The 19,399-nt window shown below is 35.2% G+C and overlaps 1 protein-coding gene across 1 annotated transcript in view; it reads left to right on the top strand.

Moving 5' to 3' along the window:
* PIK3C2G (phosphatidylinositol-4-phosphate 3-kinase catalytic subunit type 2 gamma) overlaps positions 1-19,399 on the top strand; it is a 364,908-nt gene that overhangs the window by 90,990 nt on the left and 254,519 nt on the right. The window contains exons 9-12 of the mRNA XM_025879676.2: positions 246-368; positions 5,283-5,316; positions 10,170-10,365; positions 15,413-15,535. Of these exons, the coding sequence (XP_025735461.1) occupies positions 246-368; positions 5,283-5,316; positions 10,170-10,365; positions 15,413-15,535 (476 nt within the window). The remainder of the gene's footprint in view (positions 1-245; positions 369-5,282; positions 5,317-10,169; positions 10,366-15,412; positions 15,536-19,399) is intronic.

The raw sequence follows: 19,399 nt of genomic DNA, 5'->3' as shown, positions 1-19,399 counted from the left end.
CTTCCTATTTATGGAGAGTATATGGCTTTCAATTTAATTAATAATGAAGTAGATCTGCTGTCAGGCATATCACAATGTTGACTCATATTGAGTTCACACGCAAATAAAACAACTGGCTTTTTCCATAGGAATTACTCATAAATTTTTCTTCTCCATGTTATAATCAAGTAGTTGTGTTTTCTTAATCTGGAAAAGATTTAAGATGTATTCCAAATAAATTGCATCTTCTTATTTTTCATCCATAGCAAAATGTAGATAATATTATTGAAGAAGTAAAAAATATATGCAGTGTTCTGGGGTGTGTGGAGACCAAACAAATTACAGATGCTGTAAATGAACTACGTCTAATTCTTCAGAGAAAAATAGAGGTAAATATACTCATTTATTAGACGGTAATTATTTTAAACCTGAGTTCAATAATTAATTAAGAAGAGAGAAAGAATTTTGAGTAAGTACTGTGTGTTTGTGTGTATGTGTCTGTGTATGTGTTTGCACATGTAATTTCAATCATTTGGGGCTAATGGAAACTTGATTCTATTATACCAAAAGGATTTAATTAAATTAAAAGGAAATTTCTTACACCTTTGAAGTTTGTAACTGCAATATATCTTCCAAGTGAGACTGAAACCAATCCTACCATTCTACCTAGAGGAATAGTTTATATAATAACATTCACAGGCAAGTGTTTATATAGACTATTAATGGTTCTCATGTGCACCAGTATATGCAGGGGCAAGTATCCATGCTTACATGGACAAGCACATATACAGGAAAGAAAAGACCAGTTTTTGTGCTATCTTTTGCTGAATTTGCAATGCACACTGCTTATATGATCCCACAGCATGCAATAATATCCTGTTTTTGATTACTGTCCAAGAAAAAGATTAGTAAATTTGGTCACAATAAATCCATTCAATCTTGTTATTAGTTTAGCAAATGATGAAACAGAAAGATATGATGATAATAATAATAACTAATACTTCATAGTGCATTGCAATAATAAAATAGTTTCACTTATTATTTCATTTTTATTTTATTTCAATTCATCCTCATATCAATGCCATGAAGTTGGTATTTTAATGTTAATTTTATTATTAAAATCTGATGCTTAGAATGCTTATGTACAGAGGATTAATAAGTAGCAAAATAGAGATTTGAACCCAGGACTCTTCCTCAATATATGTGAAACTTCATAGCAGAGAGTGATTACATGCATTCCTTATCTGCATGGAAAGCACAGACTACCTTGAATATGTCAGGCTTCTTCTGTAAAACTGGAACAATAATAATTAATTATAGGGTTGCTATAATGATTAAATAAGATAAAATATGAAAAATTACTGACAGCCTCTTCCTCAAAACATATATGAAACTTCATAACAGAGTGATTACATTCATTCCTTATCTGCATGGAAAGGAACAGCACAGGCTACCTTGAATATGCCAGCACTGAAATTTCAAAAAGATTTATTTAGAAAGTGGACAATTATATTAGTATATATAAATCATCATCATTGTTTCAAATAGATGACTATGAAAAAAATCAGTAATTTCTTAATGTCGTATTTTATAAGTTTTATTTTAACTAGAACTTGTTTTTGTAATTAGAGAGTAATAATGAACATAGAAATTTAAATACCTTATTTGCATTACATAGTGACAGCGATGACTCAGGAGCAGTGGGATCATCCTACCAAAAGATTTTCCAGATAAACATTCATTAAAAGCTAAAATCCCAAAGCAAAGAAGAAATCAAAATTTAAAAAATATAATGAATAAATACCAAAATTTGATGTTTGAAATTAATAACTATTTATTTTATTACATTTTTCTTAATGGGAAAATATCTATTCTTATACCTTCCAATTATGGAAGAAAATGAAATAACTATGTAGTCTCCAAATCTGTTTTTATATGTACATATTAATATTCATGGTCTTCTTAAATGATAACAAGGTAAAAAATTTGAAGTGATCACATTTAATCTGGTCATATTTTTTATTCTGTGTCAGAATGGGAAAATTATACGTAGTCTTGAAAAGCCTATCATCAGTATGTTGTGAAAATAAGTATTTTGACAAACTCAAAAACTTAAGAATTATATGATGCTAAGAAGAGCTTTCCTTTGCATATAACCCAGTTATATGCAAACAATGAATCATGGAACACTACATCAAAAACTAATGATGTAATGTATGGTGATTAACATAATAAAATAAAATTAAAAAAAAGAATTTATATTAATATATTGAAAAAAAAAAGAAGAGCTTTCCAATAGCTAAAGTTAAGTCAGGATAACAAGATAGCGAGAGTTAACTTTCAACAAGCAACTAGTTTCTCTTAGATTATCATATTTGGAAGGCAGCTATGCTCACCACTATACCACCAACACAAATTATCATATTTGGGAGACATTATAAGCACCTAGAGCTGATGATAAAATACAAAGAGTTTAAGGTCATACAAATATGATTTGAACTCAATATCTACCAGTTTTTAGCTGAACATCCTTGGGAAAATTAATTCACATCTCCGAGTTTCAGCTTTCCTCATTGCATGTACACATGCATAAAAAACTAACTAAATAAATAAATAATGGCAGAAATTGCAGGGTTTCTCTGAGCATTACAAATAATGTTAATAAAGGTCCAGATGATAGTGTTTCTTGCATGAGTCATTATTATTACTGGAGATAGTGGGTGCTGGTGGTAGTTTTGGAGACGCCTCCCCATGTAACCAACATGAAGGTTTTAATTTGCACAAGCACCACTTAGGTCCTCATTTTCTCACAACAATTGATTATAGCCAGCCTCATGACAGATGTGAGCCTTTGCCGGAGGAGGAGACCACATGCATGAATGTGGGCACATGTCTTTCCACCTGTTAAGACCACTTGGTTGTGCTTCAATTTTTATGTCCGTGTTTCAGTGAATCAGTACAAACAACTGATCAAAGAACGAGGAAAATCTAATTTTAAGATAAAACACTTCTAATGCTATTAAAATATTACTAGATACAAAAAGCTCTATCTTTAAAACATTCATTTTCTGAAACTCCCTAAAAGAACAAAAATAACAATTTTCTTAGAAATATCAAAACTTCAATATAGCTGAAGCCAAAAGAATCCTTCAAAGAAAAACTGAGTATTTCCTAGGAAAGCTATGAACAATTATAATTCTCAAAAAAAGCTCATATTCACATTTCACATTTCTTATCTACTTATGAGCACTAAATTATATGTGATTATTGACACATAAAAATAAAGAGTTGACAATCACGAGTTTTATTTCATATATGTCAATGGCAAAAAATAGTTTAATACCCCTTAATAAGCAGATTCTTATTTTGAATACACTTTAAAAGTTCACTTATTCTGACCTTCACTCAAATTTTTTGTTCATCTCTTTCTCTAACCTAACCATGAGCCCACCTATATAAGAATGTTGGTACAAATAGTAAGCACATTTTTCAGAATTCGTGTAGTAACCAACTGCAGTTAACAATGCCAAAGTATCTACAGTGTGTCTACCCACCATGAACAGAAGATCAAAGAAATACTGAGAAAAATGAATCTTCTGCCAACAAACTCAAATTTGAGAAGCTTTCCTTTCCCTTGGCTGCATTTTTTGGTCAACTTGTAAGAGACTATTTCCTGCCATACAGAGGAGTAATTAGGTATTTATTAAATGTAAGTTTTGGCAAGATGATGAATTATATCACAAATACAGTTATACTCTCGCTCATGCTCTCACTCAGCATTGGAAACAATTTCCATCCTTCAAAATTATATTCCAGATTCTCATATAATATATTTCCATTACATGTTTGTACAATAAATGAAACACAAAGTGAAAAATATGGTCTTACATATTGTGCTGTAGGTGGATGTCATGGTGATTTTAAAATACAAGTTTATATTTCTGAATAAATTGAATTCTAGTGAAGTCAAGCTAACATTTTTAATAGTCTCACCCACATGGATGGGGTGAAGATCTTATGTGTAGTTACTAAGCCTAGTGGTTGAAACTATGCTCCAGTGAAATATTGTATCTAAGAGAAATACTTCTGAAAAGGTTCATATGAACAATGCTTTTAAGTGAAAAGCTGTATATAAATTTAATTACATTTTAAAGACGATAGAAGTGTTTTCTCTCTAAAGGAATATTGTAGCAAGTTCTTTGTTACAAGAAAACAATTATTCCTCAGTTTGTTTGAGAAACTGGGCTTTCATTAATTAAAAGCAAACTTGTCCAAGCAAAATTTTTTAAAAATTAGCATTAATTAAAATGGATCATAGGGCACCTGAGTGGCTGAGATGGTTAAGCGTCTGCCTTCAGCTCGGGTCATGATCCCAGGGTCCTGGGATCGAGCCCCACATCGGGCTCATTGCTCAGCAGGGAGTCCGCTTCTCCCTCTCCCTCTGCCTCTCCACCTACTTGTTCTCTCTCTGTCTCTCTCGCAAATGAATAAATAAAATCTTTAAAAAAAATGGATATTAGAAAATGTTTTTGCTTTTGTACTGAAACTTGATTTTTAGTGAATCTGTGAATCACCTTACATAGGTTTTGTGATAATGAATTTATCACCAGCGATTCCTAAACCACTAAAGTAATTTTAGGCCTCTGACAAATATAAATGCAAATAAACAAACAAGCAAATAAATAAATAAAACCATACTAATGGAAGTGAACAAAAATGACAATAAAAAATAAAATTTCAGGTAGTACTTTTTTAAAAAAATTTAGGATATGGTCACCAATGTTTTACTATCAGTTTTTTTAAAATCTCCTAGGAATAAATAAAAAATGAAACCATATCATGAGTCTGTATAATTTTGCCCATGTCCATCCAGCCCTCTTTTCATTGCAGTCCAAACTTTGCAAGTGAATAACTGCTAATAATAAGAACTGGATATATTAAACAGAGAATTAAAATGCACTTATTTCAAAAAATCATTCCCTGCTGTGGAAGGGGAAGTGAGGTTAGCCAATATATACAAAACTGTTGTAATAATACTAAATAGGCTTAACTTATTCTAAATTTTTTTCAGTCAAAAAATCTAGACTGTTTACCAAAATATTCAGAAGGCTTTTCTTTCATCTTACAATTTAGCTTCCTTCTGTTTATGAAGCAACACTGATATATGACACCAATAAATATTTCGTGTTTTTACCATGCCAGAGAAACTTTAGTGTTTAGATCTGGATATTATCAGTTTGATTGTTTTGTGAATTTGTTTTCTAAATAACAATTGTATCTTCGCACTTATTTTTCTTTTTCAGAATTTTCATCAAAATTCAGAGACTTCAGCAAAAGGTAAAACCCACATTTAAAAAAAAACAAGTTATAGAAACCAAAATAATTTATTGTTTTTTCAATTATTCATCCAAATATAAAGGTAACACATACACAGAAATATTTTTTGAAGTGAAAATGCTTTGCTAAAACTCTTTTTACTGATGGAAATGATTATTCTACAAGTGAATAAAAATCCACTCTCTAAACTTCTAGCCTGACATTTTTAAAGAAATGGGAAAAGTCAAGAGATGTATAAAAATGAAAGGAATACTGAAAATATTCTTATAACCATTCCAAGAAACTATAAAATTTTATTTAGCTAATTATATGTTGATGCAAGTAGAGTCAGAAAAGTAGCAGATGTCTTTCTTCAAAGTCACTAATTTCAGATTTAAATTCAAACTCTATTTGAAAGACCAATTGAATATAATATGTAGGAGGATTAGGTTCTGGAATAATTAGTGTTCACAGAGGCTCTGAGCCTATAAAACTGCAAGCCACAGAAGGACTTCACCTCTACAGAAAATAGTGGATGAGTAATAGTATGATATAGAGCAAAGAACCCAGCTTTTGGAATCTGGTTAATTTCAACTCTGCCACTTTTTGACTCTGTGTGATCTTAGAGAATTCTTTGATCCTAAGTTTCCCTAATATGCATAGAAGTCATGATAGCATTTAATGTGCAGGATGTGGTCAGAGTTGTTCCTGTTTGCAAAAGCAAATGGTATTTGGCATATCAACACTCTAAGTACCTTCAAGGAAACTAACCCACAGATGTTCAACTCACACTCTAGGTGTAGAGGTCATAGTGAAGTACAAATGATAACCCCAACCTGCCTTCCAAGCCTTAATCGTTTTTGGGAGAAAGTTATGGACAGAGGGATATCTTCTCAACTCTAATTCCCACCAGTCAAAAGAAGACACAATTACATTTGAAGAACTCCACTTCACATCACAGAGGAAAATGGGATGGCAGAGGGTATGGAGAAAAAACAAATAAACAAATTGCTAGTGCAAAAATCCCTGTTCAGGCATTCATAAAACTCCAGAATATCATAAAAGAAAGGAAAAGATAGACACCCCCTAAAAATATCACTAACAGAGTCCAAGTGATAGAATGAGGAGTCAACAAACTGTAGGTATGCTTATACGGAACTGGATCTCCCTTTTTTTTAGGAATGTTGGAATAAAATGCCTTCATCCCATATTCCTCAGGGGTTGAGACATAAGATCCCACAAAACTGTGTAGGAATGTTCCCAAAGGTTTATATTCAATGCTAAATCATCACAGATTCTAATTAATGTATTTTAATCAAATATATATTGCCACTGTTTCTCAATTTTATGATACTATAACTCTTTTCCCAGAGTAAAATCAGGTGTGATAAACATTATTACTCCATATTTCACCACCAAGCCCAGTATCTTGTGTCCCTAGTACATTTCTGAGGATATCTGAAATGTACTCTTCAACCAGAATTCTGGTGGTAAAACATAATGCATAAGTACACATCTCTATATTACCTCAAAAAAGCAAATTATAACCAAGGACTGTATTTCTGCACAAGAAATCAAGAGTAGTTTTTGAGTAATTATCCAAATAATTAAGATTTCCCAAAATACATGCTGGGGCTTGAATTAATAAGATCTCTGAACCAACTTTATGATTTATTTTAGATGTGTATTCATTTGCACAAGATTGAGAATTAACAAGTTTGCTACTTCCCCGCTTCAGAGTACCAACAGCACAATGTGGGGACCTGGGAAACATGTTTCTATAAATTTATAATTCCCTGCCTCTGTTGTTCAGGAGAATCCCTCTTGGTTGGCCTCCAGAGTTTGATGAGTCCTATGCTGCTTTACTCTTCTGTTTTATTAATTGCTACTGCTGATTTCTCAGAGAATTTTAATTAGAGCTCTTTCATGCTGCTTGTCCCCTCAGACTGTTTCAACAAAGGACACCAGTTTAAGTATAAATTTGGCCATCTTATAAATTTTGTACAAATTTATGAATAACTAAGTGAATAATAGCATGTGTTGAACAACAACAACAACAAAAAATTTAATTATGGACAGCCCTACTGAGGGGCAGGATGTGGGAAGAAGCTCCATGCTGAAAATAGCCTGTTTTTTTGAGTAGCCAAATTGTCTGGTAATGGAACACTGCAGACTAATGGAGGAAAAGGCTGGCTCTTTGTATTATTTTCTTTGCAAAACAACTAGAAACTACAAGCAATTTATGCTTCAGAAACAACTTGATGAGGAAGTGCATGTGTTTGAAAAAAACAACAGCACTATTGTGTGACTTGACTTGGCATGCATCAAATCACATCAAATCACATCAAATCACAGTCATTTTTTTAAGAACGAATTTTCTAACGATGTGCTTACTCGTTCTCTTGATGACTCCTCAGCGGCCTGGGGTTTGGTCACAGCGCTCTTCTCTGAGTTGTGGGGGGCGCCCCGCTCAGGCCCGGAAGTGCGCCAAGCCGCCGCCACCGTGGGCGGGGCCGTGTGCCGCAGGGATGTCTGGGACCCCAAATGGGACAGATGAGAGCAACGTCCTGGTCAGCCTGTGGAAGCGGAACCTCGAGTCTGGAGAAGAACTGGGGTCCCAGGCTGGACCACTACAAAAGCAAGGCCATACAGCCCATCTTCCTCATCAGGTATTCCCAATACCGTATGGATGCCTCCTCGCAAAAGGATTTCACTACCGACTCCCCTAGACGGCAGACGGGCTGAGCTAACTGGTGTCCGACTTGCAAGCTTGGCGTTGAAGCTTAATAAAATCGAGCATTCCTCCATAACTAACATAATAGAAACCACTGACATCATCAGCAAACATGTGCCAGGAGTCTGCAAAGTCAGCACAGACTTGCTGAGGGAAGGAGCCCCCATCTAGCCTATGGAGTGGAACCTGCCCAAGTCTCAGTGGAAGCCAGAAAGGGAGGGTATTACGAAGGCAGAGCCCGAAGGGAGGTGTCCTCCCAAACTGCAGCCACCCAGCAGACGCCAGGCAGCGGAACAGTTTGGAGGCCATGCGCTCTTCCGCAACGTGTTGTGTCGGGCGCCACACTTCCTCCACAGGGCTGGCTCCGCCTCTCCCTCGGCAGCCGTGGCATTACCCACTTGGTGGTCCCGCCCAGTGGCCAAGTAGCGCTCAGGACCCTCGGGGACGCAGAGTTCAGGCCTTCTGACAAGATCGCCCGCTCTCCTCCGCCCTGTGCCTGGTTCAGTGGGTGCCACTAAAGAACCGCAGATTCCTTCTCCGTCTTCCCCCCACCACGGGCTAAGCTGCGGTTCCATGTCATTTCTCCAGGACGAAGTGGCGGAAAAATAGAAATACCGAAAATGTGGCATTACCGCATGTTTTTCTGGCCCAGGATGGGAAAGGATAGCATTCAGATCAGACCAGCCTGATTTCTTTCTCAGGGTTTTCTGCCTTACACTTGTCTACCAGAACGAACCTGTAGGATTTAAGGAGCCTATTTCGGGGATTGGTCGAAGGCTGACAGATGCTGTGTGAGGATGATGGACAGATTCACACCGACGGGTCTTTGACCATGACCACAGCTAGCTGTGCGAGCCCTCCGGAGACTCCTTCAGCCAAGCCCGTCGGGCATGAAGGACTCCGAGGAGAGCACCAGAGATTCCATTCACAACTTCACTTCATACTGTTTTTTCATTTCCTAAACCGTTTTATCGCTTAAATATTTGTCGAAGATAGTCCTGATCTGGCTTAAAAAATAATAATGATTGAGCTTTTATATTTGAGTTTACTCATTTAACTTTTGAAACACTATTGTAGTGGAATATTAAAAACAATCACAAGTGAGTATATTAATGTATATGCATATTAATGCATACAAAATGTCAGTAGTGAGAATTATTCCCTGGCCCCACTAAGAGGTCTGACACTGAACTCCACCCGTGGGATAACGTTCATCATCCTCATAAGCTTCTCCATTGTAATGGCGTCATCTTTCCTGATTTTGATTCAAAGTTCACAACCTGTACTACCTGGTCCTTTTCATCAGTCTCTTCTTCCTCTCAGGTAGGAATTTTTTCAGGAAAGAGAATTTATTGGGAGAACGAAAGCCAGGAAAGTTTACCTTAAATTCAGTGATTAGGTCTTTTCATATTGTCTGGGATATATTGGTATGCCTTTATTTAGTACACACTCGGAGCTATTAGCCCCTGTACTTAGTCTTTTTTTTTTTTTTCATTTTTCTTCCTTCATGACAAGTTACTTTTAGGAATAATCAATAAACCCCTCTTAAAAAATTAATAGTAAAACTTAAGGCTTTGATTTTGAAGAGATTTAATAAGCATCATAAATCTTTCATTTCAGGCTTATTTCAGATCCCAACCAGGTACTATTACTGTTCTCTTTTTACAGCAGCACAATGTATATGATTAATGTTCAGTTAATGGTAAGCATCATAGCATCGTCAAATTTATTATGATTAATTTTTAGATGGGATTTGTTTGAAGTACTTCCAAGCCATGTAAAAAATCTGTTCCTTGTCTGAAAAGTAATTCTAAACAATAATAAACTGGAACAAAAAATATTGCAAATTATAGAATGCCAAATTAGTAATCAAAAACTCTGGTTCATGATTAAAGGCCATGCTTCCAAGATTTCTGCAACTGAAGATATGAAAGCTTACTGATTATCTACACTACGATCGGCTAATTCAGGCTGCAGACAGAGGCACAAATGGCTAATTGGCTTCAGTTGGTGGATGGTCATTTTAATTAAATTTTATTTAAAATTTATCATAAGATATTTCAAAGCTGTAATTGATGGCTTACAATAAATATGGCCCTTCAGAGATGGCCCTGATTTCCATCTTTTTTTTCCCCCTTAGGCTTGATAGAGAAAGTGACAACTGAACTATCCAGGTCCATCTACCAGCTTATCAATGCCTATTGCTGCAGCTTTTATGCAGATTTCCAGCCTCTAAATGTACCTGATGACATTTCCTATGTAAATCCTGGGCTCCATTCCCACCTTAGCTTCACGGTGTATGCAGTTCACAATATTCCAGAGACTTGGGTGCACAGGTGAGTGGTAGTGAGTTTTTCATAAAAATGTTAATTTTTACATGGCTTCTAATTAGAGTATAATTTGTCTTGTTCTTATTTGCAGGAGCAAAGATTTTGTAAAAATTTTGAAATTTAACCAGTGTAGATTTATCTTAAAACCATTTTTAAAAACTTCATTCCCAAATGCACATTCCTTTTTCCTCAAGTCTTTTCCCATTCTCCATATTAAAAATTGCTGCATATTGTCAGTATATCATTAGGGAAGCCGAGAATGCTCATCCTATTTAGCGATTGCCCTAATTTTTTTTAACATTTGAGTTTAAATGACTAATGCTAATTAATAGAACAGAGAGAGAGAGATAGCACACACAGGGAGTAGTACTTAATAGAAAAGAATCACTCTGATACCCATCAAGTTGTGAGTGGTAGATATTTTGTGAAATTAGTACCTTGATAAAGTGGGAATTAGCCAAGAGTTATTTGAGTTACAATGGAAATTAACCACAATTATGCATGGAGCGTTGCTAGATTTTAGGTTGGCTCTATTATGCAGCATTTTTTTGAATAACATAATTAGATTAATATTATAATCATTTTAAATTCCTTATAGATTAAATCTATAAGAGAATGTGGATTAAATCAATTAAAGTTAATAAGAGAATAGTAATTTATAAATGGATTTATTGTACCCACCCACTTCGCACCTCAAAGAAAAGCTGAAACCATTTCAGTAAAAGAGAAAAAATTGCTATATGTATTTTTGCAAGTAACTGACCTGTACAAATAGTTATAAAGTTAATTAGAAAGAAAAAAATTACCTTTGTAAAAAACACTATCTACCTGTGTACACATACACATAATTCTTTAAATCCATGAGATGAGGGGTCCCCTGGGTGGTTCAGTTGGTTAAGTGTCTGCCTTCAGCTCAGGTCATGATCTCAGGGTCCTGGGATTCAGCCCTGTGCCTGGCTCCCTGCTCAGTATGGGATCTGCTTATCCCTCTCCCTCTGCCCCTCCCCCCCTATTGTGCATGCGCACGTCCTCTCTCCCTCTCTGTATCAAGTAAATAAATAAAATCTTTAAAAATCAATCAATGAGATAAGTATGTAAAAAACACTATTATCTACACATACCCATATTTCTTTAAATCCATGGGATGATTCTTTTATACCTTTTCTTTCTTAATTTTATGAAAATTTAAAGGCCTGATGTATAATATAATAAACTGCTACTCTGATGGTTTCTTACAATATTTTAACCATTAGTACATACTTATTAATTTTAATTAACATGGAAAAACTATGTAGCCAGATAAATATGGATAAAGCTATACGCATGAACCTTCATGTATATATGGGGTGTCAGTGTTGTTTATTTTTTTCTATTTTTTTCTATTCTCTGCTTCACTTATTTCTGATGTAATACTTATGATTTTCTTCCTTCATTTAACTTTGGACTTAGTTTGTTCCTCTTTTTCTAGTTCCTTCAATATAAAGTTAGGTTTTTTTTTTATACTTCTAATATAGGAATTTATAGTTATCAACTTCTCTCTTAGTACTGCTTTTGCTGCATCTCATAAGTTTTGGTATGGTGTGTGTTCATTTTCGTTTGTAACAATATATTTTCTAATTTCCCATTTGATTTCTTATTTGACCATTGATTATTCAAAAGTGTTAATTTCTATAAATTTGTTAATTTTCCAGTTTTCTTTCTGCTATTGATTTCTAGTTTTATCCCATTGTGGTCAGAAAATACATATGGTATGATTTCAGTCTTTTCAAATTTGTTAAGACTTGTTTTGTGACCTAACACATGATCTATGCTAGAGAATGTTCCATGTGTTCTATAGAAGAATGTGTATTCTCCTGTTATTGGATGGAATGTTCTGTATTTATCTATTAGGTTCAATTTGGTTGTTGTATCCATTATTAAAACAGGGCTATTGAAATCTACTATTATTGTGTTGCTATCTGTTTCTTCCTTCAGTTCTGTCAATGTTTGCTTAATATATTTGCTCCAATTTGGGGTGCATATGTATTTACAATTGTTATATCCTCTTGACGAATTCACCCTTTTTATCATTATATAATGTCCATCTTTATCTCTTGTGACATTTTTTGACTTAAGGTCTATCATGTCTTATGTATGAAAGGCAACCCCTACTGTCTTTTGATTGCCATTTGTATGGAGCATCTTCTTCTGTCCTTTCATTTTCAGCCTATATGTGTCCTTAAGTCTAAAGTGAGTCTCTTGTAAGCAGCATATAATTGGATCTTATTTTTTTATCCATTCAGCTATGGTATGTCTTTTGATTGTGGCATTTACTCCATTTGCATTTAAGGTAACTAATGATAGGGAAGGACTTAACTATTGCCATTTTTTCCACTGTTTTCTATTCTTTTCCTCTCTTGCTGTCTTCTTTTGTGTTTTGTTGATTATTCATAATGGCATACTTTGATTCCTTTATTTTCTTTTGTGTATCTTCTCTAGATAGGCATTTTCTTTGTGATGACCATAGACCTTATATAAAGCATCTTACATTTAAAACAGCTTCAGTCACTTACAAAAACTCTGCTTTTTTTCTCCCCTCACCACACTTTATGTTATCGATACCACAAATTACATCATTTTGTTTTACATATTGTTATAATTATAGTTTTTTAATACTTTGCCTTTTACATTCTATACCAGAGTTAAGAGTTGTTCATGCACAATTACAAAGTATTTTACTGTATTCTGTATTTGTCTACATATTTACCTTTACCAGTGACCTTTGTATTACCAGTGACTTTTGTATGCTTTTGTGTTGCTATCTAGCTAGCATCTTTTCATTTCAAATTTGAAGACTACCTTTAGCCTTTCTTGTAAATCAGATCTTGTGGTGATGACATTCCTCAGGTTTTGTTTATCTGGGAAAGTATGTCTTTCTCCTTTATTTTTGAAGGACACTTTTGCCAGATATAATATTCTTGATTAGCAATTTTGTCTTTCAGAACTTTGAATATATCATCCCACTCCCTTCTGGCCTGCAAGGGTTCTGCTGAGAAATCTGCTGATAAACTTATAAGATCTCTCTTTTGTGTGGTGGGTCACTTTTTTCTAGCTGCTTTCAAAATTCTTTCTCTTTGACTTTTGATAATTTGATTTTAATGTGTTTTAGTGTGGTCTTCTTTGGGCTCATCCTAGTTTGGTTTGTGGGGTTTCTTGAATCTGGATGTCAATTTCCTTACACACAATTGAGAACTTTTCAGCTATTATTTCTTTAGATAAGCTTTCTGCCTCTTTTTCTCTACCTTCTCCTCCTGGACTCACATAATGTGTGTATTTGTCTGGTTGATGATGTCCCAGAAGTCCCCTAAGCTTTCTTTACTCTCCTTCATTCTTTCTTTTCGTTCCTCTGACTGGATAACTTCAAATGACTTATCTTTGAGTTCATTGATTCTTTCTTCTGCTTGATCAGGTCTACTCTTGAAACTTTCTAGTGACTTTTTTTAAAATTCAGTTATGTTCTTCAGTTCCAAAATTTCTGTGTGGTTCTTTTTAATATTTTTTGTCTCTTTGTTTATAATCTCATTGTGTTCATGCATCATTTTCCCGAGTTTGTTGAACATTTTTATGATGATTATTTTGAGTTTTTTGTCAGGTAATTCATATGCTTCGATTTATTTAAGGTTGGTTTCTGGAGATTTATTTTATTCCTCTTGTTGGGCCATATTCCCCTCTTTCTTTGTATGCCTTGTTACTTTGTACTGGAGTCTATGCATTTGAAAAAAATACAGTCTTTATTGATTGGTTTCATACAGAGAAATAATGTCACCAGTCAGCACAACCAGAGATTCTGGGGCCTTTCAAACCTTTTCTCTTCTCTGGATTTGTGTGTGTAAATTCCCAATTAGAGAGGTTTTGCTTCTTTCTTCAGGAGCTCATAATTTCTTGCTCCCCCTAGTGTCTGTCTATGGCACTACAAGTTTGCTGGTGCTGCTGTAAACTCCCTGGTTGTTTTTGTTTGTTTGTTTGTTTTAGGATTTTACTTATTTATTTGAGACAGAGAGAGAGAGTATGAGCAGGAAAGGGGCAGAGGGAGAAGCAGACTCCCCACTGAGCAGAGGGAGAAGCAGACTCCCCACTCAGCAGCCTGATGTGGGATCATGACCTGAGCTGAAGGCAAGATGCTTAACCTACCGAGCCACCCAGGAGCCCTACCCTCAGCTGTTTTGGGTTCTCAGCTCTTCCCTGGCATCCAGAGTACACCAGGTCCCATCTATGCTATGAGTTGGGTAAGACAGAAACCAGTCTTTCAGGCTGCCACCCAAAAAGCTGGAACACTGGACACACACTCCAGCTCTTTTTCTCCTTTGGTAGAAGCCAGAAGTTGAGGATTCTTTCCTGTTCATCTTGCACTGAGAAGCCAGAAGTTGGGTCTTTTTTTTTTCCTGTTCATTTTGCAATGAGTTGGGGATTTTTTTCCTGTTCATTTTGCACTGAGATGGGACAGTGGCAAGTGAATTTGTGCTAGTTGAAACCATTGGCTTTGTTCTCAGAGGCCCCGAACCTGGCACCCATTCCTATTCAGCATTTAGATTTAGGCAGGACAGAAAGTAGTCCCTTAGATAGCCCCTTAAAAAGTCTGAATGCTAGACATATATTTGGTCTTCTCTTTCCCACCCCAGGGAAAGGTTGAGAGTTGGGAGTTTCCTCCTGATCACACTACACTCTGCCAGGGAAGGAGTTCTGGAAAAGGACACAAATTTTCCTACTGATTTCTATGTGACTGGTTTGTACTTGCCTGGAGTGCAAGAGCTTCTTGTTTCTGAATTTCTCACAGAGGGAATTGATCCATCCAAACACCAAATTGGTGTTTCCATGGGGGAAAGCGAGTCTGGGGCTTTCTGTTGTACCATCTTGCAGATGTCACCCAACATAAATTTTTAAAGTTATTTTTAAAGCATACTTTACAGAAGCAGATATAACTTTATCATTTGACTTTTAACTCTAAAAATAATTGACCCATATAGAAAACTGCTTTCTTTATAGTTTTCAGCTTTTTGAATATTTTTGTTTTTAGCTATAAAGCATTTTCTTTTTCCTGTTGGCTTACATATGCTGGAAAGAAGTTGTGCCAAGTGAGAAGCTACAGAAATATTCCAGTCAAAAAATTGTTTTTTCTCTTGGTCAACTGGAATGAAACGTAAGTTTAATCTTTATTTTGGCAGTATCATTTATGTAATAAAGATCAAGGATTCTTTTTTCTCTTTTTTTTTAAAGTGGAAGGTGTGATTTTTTTAAATATTGCCAATTGATGTGATTCAGTGATATGACAGATATGCTCATACTAATAGATAACTGACCATACAGTTCAACAGATTAAAAGTCCATTTAGAAATCTAGACAAGTGTCCAATCCACATTACCAAACTGATCAAAAAGGGAAATTGGAAAAAACAGAATTATTAATCATTCACGGACTGTGGATATAAGAGATACCCTCTATTTGGGGTTGGGGAAAGTAGATTCCAGGTATAACAATGAAGAAAGAAATCACCTAATAACATGTAATCTTCACTTCCCCATGAAAGCCAATTATAAATTTATTTAAAGTCAAGTTTTTTTTATAATAATTATCTATGCATGTGCAAACTACCATCTAATTTTGGGTGATTGGCTCCTAGTTTCTCATTTTAGAGACACTTATTAAATCAAGAAAGAAAAAAGTACCTTCTTGACACAGTTCATTCCTTCTTGCTCTCCTCTGTCCCCTTCCCTTCACCTCAAGTCTTTACTCAGAATCTCAGGGCGTTCATAGGCCCTATCTATGGCTATTTCATGATTATTTCCACTTTTTCTTGCTGTTCCTATGACACTACTCCACTAGCTTTCAATCATTTCTCTGGGGTCGCCAATGCTACACTGACAGTGAATTTTCTTCCCACCTCAAGTAAAAGAAAACCAACCTATGTCTCATGCCCCTTTTACCAGATCTGGCTTTCTTGGAAGATGATTTGATTCCCCAGTGTTGTTCTTTTTCATTGAGAAACATGTGCCGAAATTTCTGGGACTCCAAGGATGGTGTTAGATAGAACCACTTATCCTAATCTTAGTGTTACTGCAATCAATGGAGACATGACATGTAGCCTTCATTTTTTACGTACTCCATGGTTCCTTCTATGCAAAAGCAATTCCTCCTTTTACTAGGACTATGACATTTATCTTCCCTTCTTTGCTTAGGCTCTTAATTCCCTTGACCAAAGACCCGATATTCAATTACAAAGCCCTCTTCTATTGCACAGAATGAATTCTGCTTGTGAAATTCTTCAGTGTTTCCCCAATTCTCATAAGGTAAAATACAAATCCTTTAGCACAGCATACAAGGCTCCCAGTGGTTTGGCCCCTGCCTATCTCTGCACCTTTATCTCTGAAGTTAACCCCACTCTATGGCCCTGCATCCAGTCATTCTGCATTTGGTCTATTTACCCTAACTATAAACTGAGAAGTCATGCCTCTGCTAGGGGTCCTCCATCTGTCAAGAGTACAGTGTCTTTACTGCCCATCTTGGGAACACCTAATTATCTTTTTTTTTATGTTATGTTAATCACCATACATTACATCATTAGTTTTTGATGTAGTGTTCCATGATTCATTGTTTACATATAACACCCAGTGCTCCATGCAGAACATGCCCTCTTTAATACCCATCACCAGGATAACCCATCCCCCCAACCCCCTCCCCCTCTTAACCCTCAGTTTGTTTCTCAGAGTCCATAGTCTCTCATGGTTCATCTCCTAATTATCTTTCAAGACACTCTTTCACCTTCTCTGTAAACTCTTCTTTGTATCATTAGAAATAATTGGCCACTTTTCTTTTGTTGGTTGATGGGAACCTCAATCTATTCTCTTATGGTCCCTTCCTGAATGTATTTGCTTATATTTCTGTTTGCTTTTGCCAAATGATACAAAGATCTTTTTTTGTGGCTTTTGTCATTTTATTTTCTTTTTAAAATTTTTCATTCTGGCCATAGCGGCATAAGCAGTATCAAATAGAGTAAGAATTCAGTAATTGTTCTTGGGCAAATGAATGAATTTCATGTAACAAGTGATTCTTTTAAAATATTATTAATCAGCTCAATGACTAAAATTATTCTTCTGACTTAATTAAAACTTACTCCTAGCTATTTCAAAAAATCAGATTAGTTTTCAACTGATAGATATGTGCTATCATTTAATTCAATAAAAAAACCTACTAAATCTAACGTCAATTTTTTAAAAATCCCCCCCCAAAAAAGTTCCCAAATAAATTGAAAATCCTTAGTGCTGTTGGAATAACTACACTGATACATTTTTCTTCTGTTCCTTCAAGACTGTACACGCATTATTTTTACTGTGAGTTTTTTGTTTCCCTCAATAGAGTTAATGACCTCAACCTAGAATTATTTTCATTTCATTTCATTTCCATTAAAAATAGTTATTTACCATTTTTCTAGGTACCTGTAGCATTCTTTATATATTTTTTAACATATATCTTTTACACTATAATTGATTATACATTTCATTACTAGACGGTACACTTAAGGACAGAAACTTTGTTGTTTAATAATATATGACATAGATTTGACTACATATTTCAATCATGATAATATACCCCAAATATATTATCTCATCTTAATAACAAAAAAATGAAACAGGTATTGTCATCCTTTTTTAAAGATCAGAATATTGAGGTTACGAAGCTTAATTAACTTGCCCCAGGTCCCACAATGAGTAAATGACAGAACTAGTGCTCAGACCTACTCTCACTCCAAAGCTATGTTTTTACTGTGATTTCTATACTATGTCTTAAAACATATAAAATCCTTGGCAGAGTACTAATATTCTATAAGTAGTTCTTTCATCTTAAATTTAAAAAAAAAGTTCTACTCCATTCTCTTACCAGCAGCCACCCCATTTTTTCCCCTCTGCTTTAGTGCAAAACCCTTCCAGAGAGTTGTATATATTCACTTTCTTCAGTACTTTTTTCTCTGCTCTAAAATATACTCCAATTAGGCTTTCATCTCTTCTGTTTCACTGAAATTGCCCATTAGAGTCACTGGTGACCTGCATAGTTAATCTAATGTTAGTTTCTCAGTCTTGATCTTACATGATCTATTTAGGAGCATTTGGCACTGTTGATCTCACCCTCTGTCTTGAACTATGCTCTCTTCTTGGCTCCCATATTCTTTTTGCTTTCCTCCTCCTGTACTGGACATTCCTTCTCTATTTTCTTTTCTTTCCCCAGACTGATCATGGTCTTAGCACTTATACCTCTTTTCTGTTGTATTTACCTTTCTCCTTTAGCTTTCTCTTATCATCACATAGCTTTAAATGCTGTCTATAGAATCTCTAAAAATTATATCACCAACACAGGCATCAGTCACAAACTCCACACTTATACATTGAGCATGTCTAAAACAGTACTCTTTAGCTTACATTCCAAACTTGTTCCATCCGTGGATAGCCACCCTGGACTATCATTTTCAGCGCCAGTTGTTCAGGTCACATCTTTACCCTGAATCTCCTTCTCTTAGATTCCATGTCCAGGAAATCCTACAGGCTCTCCCTTCAGAATATTTCCGGACTCTTACTTCTCATCACTTTCTTTGGTCTAGGCCCTCATTCTCTCTCCCCTGAATTACCACAGTATCTATATAATGGTCTCCCTACTTCTCTTGCACTGCTATAGTCCTTCTCACACAGTGGCTAAAGTGACTTCTTTTAAAATGTAAGTCAGGCTATGCTATTATTCTGTTTGAAAGTCCTGAAATGGCTTCCTGTTTCACAACACAAAAATCCTTACAAGGCTGTATTGTCAAATATCAATATTAAAAGGAGAGTTCTAAACATTGTGACTTTATTAAATCTCCCATTTTTCACTATGAAAAACTTACTCTGGTCTTAGGGAAACTATCTCATAAGAAGGAAAAAAGTTTCAGAAAAATTTTCGTGTTTATTCATTTTTTCAGCCGTAGAATAAGGTAAATATATGGTTAAAACTTGCAGTCTATGCCAGCTGCTTGCATAAA

Source organism: Callorhinus ursinus, unplaced genomic scaffold, assembly GCF_003265705.2.
Source record: "Callorhinus ursinus isolate GAN/ISIS: 27379988/994484 unplaced genomic scaffold, GSC_fseal_2.0 scaffold27, whole genome shotgun sequence".
Classification (NCBI taxonomy): Eukaryota; Metazoa; Chordata; class Mammalia; order Carnivora; family Otariidae; genus Callorhinus; species Callorhinus ursinus.
Note: the sequence above shows the minus strand (reverse complement) of the source record. Positions and strands in the feature narration are given on the sequence as shown.